A 6,000-nucleotide genomic window follows, 5' to 3' on the forward strand; every position below is an offset into this window, starting at 1 on the left:
TGCAAAATAGTCCTACATTTGTTTACCATGTAAATATCGGTGCATTTGTATTAGCGACAAGAAACTGTTAGTTGCGGTTAGTTGTGTTTATGATGTAATCACAAATCAGATTTGATGTCCCATTGACCAGCACGGAGGCTCAGTGCTCAGCGCTCAAAAACCTTGAGGAGTCAAATAAAAATGAATGATACCTATTTTGCTATGAACTACACAGCGTGTTTGTCTGCCAGTGAGTTATACTCCAGAAGCTGCCTGTCCATTTCAGTCTGTTTATACATTATACAGCAGTGTTTCTCACTCCTGCTCCTAGAAGGCCATAGTGTTTGCAGGCTTTTGTTCCAGACCAGCACTAACACACCTGATCTTTCAAATCCACATGTTGATGATTAGTCGATTTGGTTGAATGTGTTTTTTGGGCCTCGAGACACTGAACCACAGTCAGGGTGCTGATGAGGTCCCACTATACCCAAAAAGTGGTAACGTCAGCACCTTCTCTCATCCCCCCCCCCCCATCCTACCCTTCCCTGGCCTGCTCCATCTCTGTGTGTCTCACTCGAACACACTCATGTAGTTTTGTGTGTGAATGTGAAGCTGCTGACAGGCTCCGATGGGGATGGGCTGTGTAGAGTTCTAAGTGAAGGGCAGTGTTAGTCAGCACTCTGTAGGTCTGTAGGGGCATCTCTGCACTTCCCACCTCCACTCTGCTGGATTAGACTCTGGCAGGACTGCTATCTGGTGTCTTCATCCAACTCTTCCTTAATAGAATCCAACTCTTCTCCTGGATCCACCTCCTCCTCTTTCTCATACTGATCTTAATTTGTGTTCCGCTTCCGTGTTTTCCTCTTCCTCTTTTCTCCTGCTCCCTCGCTTACCCTTCACCATACTCTTCCTCTGTCTTCTCTATTTCCTCTATTTCACTCCTCCTCGACCTCCTCTCTTCCTCACTCCTCCCTCATCTTCCTCTTCCTTCCCATCTTCCTCATCTTCCTCTTCCTAAGCCGACTAGGGATGACCCTAACTCCTGATCCCACAGTGGGTCATGTGCACTTTGCCCCGCTAGCATTTCTTCTTGTCTGAACTGTTTAGCGGTTGTTTGCTAACAGAGAGAGTGAGGAGGGTGTGACTGGCCTGGGGGAGCTACAGAGCTGAGATATTTGGGGAAGAACAGTGTTGAGTTAACGCTTGAGCGGGGTGACGCTCCCCTCACATCCCTCCCTGCCTCCCCCCAGTCCCTCCCCTGAGACAACCCATTCATGATGTGCCCTCAATGACTCAGCACTAAAGCTCGGTCTTGTTGGCCTTCTCTTCTGTTGTTCTTTTATTGGGTTGCGTGATTTTCCACTGATATACAACAACACATTCAACTGGCGACCTATTCCCTATTTAGTGCACAGCTTTTGCCATGACCAGTGCCATTTGGGACACACAAATCTCTTTTTTATTTTGGTCAGTGTCTGTATCACGTGTGATGTTACTGTGTTAATGTTTGATGTGGTTGTGGCTTTTGTTTTGTAGCTCAGTACTTTGCCAGTACAATGATGATAGTGGGTCTGTCTGTGGTGGTGACTGTTCTGGTCCTGCAGTTCCATCACCACGACCCACAGGGCGGCAAGATGCCCAGATGGGTGAGTCCCGTTCCCAATCTTCATCGTATCCCTCATCATCATTATCGTTGTTGTCATCATCGTCGCCATTGTGTGTGTGTGTTTCAGTCTCAACCCCCTCTTCTCTCTGTCCAGGTCAGGGTGGTGCTGTTGAACTGGTGTGCATGGTTTCTGCGAATGAAACAGCCAGGTGAGGAGCGCAAACCCGCTGGCTACCAGTACCGCCACCCTCCCCAGCAACATTCCAGCGCCAGCTCCATCGAGATGGGACCTATGGGCACCGTGATGGGCCTCACCCCGCCCCTCTCCCAGGCCCCCTGCCCCACTGGCACTTCCAACGGCAGCATGGGCCTCTACTTCAGCTACAACGCTGTGGAGAGCCCCCGCTGTCCCAGCGACTCAGGCGTGGCGTCGGGGGGACTGGCCCAAGGGACCCCCTGCGAGGAGGCTGAGCCCCCAGGGGGAGGTGCTGGAAGAGGGAGAGGAGGTGGTGGAGGAGGAGGGTTGATCTTTACTCCTCCAGAAGTCTTTCAGATCCTGGAGGAGGTGTCGTATATCGCCCAGCGCTTCAGGGACCAGGATGAGGAAGTGGCGATCTGCAGCCAGTGGAAGTTTGCTGCTGCCGTGGTGGACAGGCTGTGTCTGGTGGCCTTCACTCTGTTCTCCATCATCGGCACCTTCACCATCCTCATGTCTGCTCCCAACTTCTTGGAGGCCGTGACCAAGGACTATCTAAAGAAATAGTGTCAATATATTAAACCGTATAGGCCAGTTTCCCCAGACACAGATTAAGCTTAGGCCTGGACTAAGAACCACTTTCAATGGAGAATCTCCATTCAGCATGCTTTGTAGTACAGGACTAGGCCAATGCTCTGTACGGGAAACAAGCCTTACATGTTCTATCCAGATTACTCCGGAGTATATTTGAGAACATCAATTTTAATGTAAATAGATGTACACTGAACATCAATGCAAGGGTTCTCCATAGGCCCTCTCCTCTGCTTAGATCCAGCTTAACTGAGGTTGTTCCTGTTTGTTGCCATGCCATCCAGATATCTCATTGTAATATCTACTCGACCTTTGAACTTTGGATTCCTGGACATGCATTCTACGACATTTAGAACTTTACTGGACATTCTGGACTTTGTGACATTATGTAGCATTGTTAAAGTGTGTAAATACAGAGATGTTTCACTGTGACTATGACCTTCTTATCGTATTCTAACCATTTTACTTTCACTATATTATAAGTTTGCGTACTGTACATACACACCGTTTACTTTTTGCTTGTCGATTCTAAATAGCAGCTAACTTTGTCACGGGTGTAGAAGTAGTTAGGTGTTCTCTAGGTCCACAAATGACGTCATTAACTCTGACATTGACTGTGCCACTCTGTGATAACATTGAATGATTTGTGACGTCATGGTGTAAGACTCACATGTACATTAGAAGAGGACTCAACCTTCAACAACCTGCAACAACAGGAGCTAAGAGTGTTGGGCCAGTAACCGAAAGGTTGCTGGTTCGAATCCCCGAGCCGACTAGGTGAAACATCTGTCGATGTTCCCTCTGGATAAGAGCGTCTGTTAAATGACTAAAATGTAGTATGGACACCGTAATGACCCCATAATCAGACTACAATAGATCCACGTAGTATTAGTAATTGCAATCAGTTGATGTGACATGTGTTGAATATAGGGGAATGAATATAGTGGTGTTACATTAACATGGAGGATGTCTATCTCTCGTGATTACCTCTGACCTCATAAAGGTAGAGGTTACAATGACTAAAGATCACGGGGCCGACTCTTCCTGTTTTTATTGATTGAAACAAACTCAGATGTCATGTTTTGTTTTAATGTGGTATTATTATCCATAAAGACCATGGTATGTGAAAGCTCTCAGGGCAGATAGTTACGTTCAATGACTTATCGACTGCCTGTCATGTCAGAGAGTGAGTCTGTGCATCTATCTTTTTTCTGTGAATAACCATTGTTACTGTGTACTGAACATATTCCCCCCACCCCACAGTCAGTCTTCCTCTGTTGTATCGGTTGTCACACTGCTGTCCTTCTCTTCCTGTGATTTCGTTGCACTTCCCTAATAAACCTCCCATGTAGCCTAAGAAAAGGTCAACCTGGACTATCCATATGGGCATGAATGGGACAGGAGAGGGTCTGACTGGGTCTATATGTGACCGACCGCCTTGATTCGGTCTTATGTAGCACAATTTGAAACTGTTTTTTTTTTTTTACATTTGATAAAAGCAGAGACTCAGAGCTACAAAATGGTATGTCATACACTGCATTTGAGGAACAATGGGAAAGTAATTCTGCTTTGAAAGTTGACAAGCTTGTAACCTCACTTTTGAGAAAATGGCCTTTGAATTTTTGGTACCTACTGGAGAGCTCTTCTTTGTCTACACCCATTCAGCATCGTTCACACCCTCTTAAGCTTTTGCCCCACCCATCTCTTTAATGGTTGATCCGAGTGTTCTGTCCTAACAACTGACGAGCAATCAAGCTAACTGGCTAACGTTGGCTGGGTTGCTAGGTACTTCCAGACACAAATGAGAGAACTGCTCGCCCTAGCAGAGCTGGTTAGGCTGTTTTTATGTTATCCAGAGCGTTGATGAAAGCAACTGTGCTGCTGGGAACAATTTACGCTTTTTTGCCAACGTTTACTGACACCGGCCATATTAAACGGGTGTTGAGCGTTCGTAAATTCATCAGTTATTCTGCGATCTGGCACACAGACGAGAGTGCTCTGAAATCGGAGTAGATAGCCAGAGCGAATTTACCAGCTACGTTTATCAACAGTTGTCGCAGTGACATTCTTTTGAAATATTTACTTGCATAGTGGAGTCTTTTGTTAAGACATGTAGCTAGCTAGCTAGGTAAACAATGAAACATAATCCCAACTCATGATGTTACTACCCTGCATGAATCTGCAGGTAGCTAACCACCAGGTTCAATGTTAGCTAGCTAATATTAGGCTATAACTAGCAAAGCAAATGGCTCTAAGATACGAGTAATACGATCACACACTTATTGTTAGCTAGCTAGCTAGAGAAACCACGCTGCTTTAAAAAAAGTATTGCGTCATAGAACTGCATAAGTGTTTTTCTTCACTTTTTGGAGGACCGAGTTTTGAAATCAGTGGAATTAGAGTATGATAGCAAAGGAGATGGAGAAAACACCTGTCTCCGTATTACATCTTCAAACTAAGGGCAACCGTGGCATCCTTGACAGGGAGAAGCGTCCATCTAGCTAGCTAGCTAACAGTACACTTTAACCTGAAATAGAAATGACTTTCTGTCAAAATTAGAAACGTGTAATATCTGAAAATGTAGCTAGCTAGACTATCTATACCTTATAGATGGACACTTCTCCCTGTCAAGGATGCCATGGTTGCCCTTAGTTTGAAGATGTAATACGGAGACAGGTGTTTTCTCCATCTTTTCCATGTTTTCTATCCAAATCTACAAACAATATGCATATCTTATCTTCTGGGGATGAGTAGCTGGCAGTTGAATTTGGGTATGCTTTTCATCCAAACGTGAAAATGCTGCCCCCTATCCTAGAGGAGGCATTAGAAGACAAAAAGGATCCATTAAACACATTTAATGTGTCATCATAGTGGTCTCTGATTTGGTCAGACTTGCTCAGATGGAACAAACTTAAAATTGCGCCTTTTTTCAATGCTGAATTTAATGTAATTGAGAAAACGGAAAGATGTCAATGTATTTTTAAAAGTAAAAAAAAAAAGCAATCCAAAAAGTAATCTAGTTCTTAAAAAGTATCTAATCTGATTAGAATATTTTAGCTGGTAACGTAATTGATCGGTTAGTTTTGTTTGTAATCAGATTACATGTAATCAACCCACGCCAGATTATTAGCCTCAATGCCCTAGCATTCTACTCTCACTGCTACAGTAGCTGACCATCCATGAGTCTTGCAAAACGTTCACCAATCGAGACCCTGGGACTGTAAGGTTCTGACAATTTTGTCAAAAATGAGTTAGTCACGTATAATTGATCTTTAGATGGGTCTTCAGATGACTGTGAAGTTATATTTTTGGAAAAAGTACATTTTAAGTGGAACAAATGAAAGTTCTATCTGCATAAAACCATTTGAACTTGGCCTATCTGCAATCCAATCACAAGCCTGAACAAATACAAATAGACCAATCAGAACACATCTTTGCCATATCCCTCTAAGTATGGTCTAGGCTAGTCTAGCCAGCTGTAATGGTACCAAGCATAAAACAAGTAAATGATGTCACGTTGTTGTTCAGTGATGACAATAATTAATCTGATGATCAGAATACATTTCTTAATGTATTTGATGATTTATTCTGACTATCTTGGTAAAATAGTGTTATTCTATCATTTATG

At 44.0% G+C, this 6,000-nt stretch overlaps 1 protein-coding gene across 1 annotated transcript in view; it reads left to right on the forward strand.

Moving 5' to 3' along the window:
• The window catches only part of LOC139581224 (neuronal acetylcholine receptor subunit alpha-7-like), a 70,298-nt gene extending 66,563 nt beyond the window's left edge, over nt 1-3,735 (forward strand). Inside the window, exons 8-9 of the mRNA XM_071410750.1 lie at nt 1,516-1,625; nt 1,740-3,735. Coding sequence (XP_071266851.1) covers nt 1,516-1,625; nt 1,740-2,348 — 719 coding nt within the window. The 3' untranslated portion in view covers nt 2,349-3,735. The remainder of the gene's footprint in view (nt 1-1,515; nt 1,626-1,739) is intronic.
• The last annotated feature ends 2,265 nt before the right edge of the window (nt 3,736-6,000 follow it).

The sequence above is a fragment of the Salvelinus alpinus genome, chromosome 7 (assembly GCF_045679555.1).
Source record: "Salvelinus alpinus chromosome 7, SLU_Salpinus.1, whole genome shotgun sequence".
NCBI lineage: Eukaryota > Metazoa > Chordata > Actinopteri > Salmoniformes > Salmonidae > Salvelinus > Salvelinus alpinus.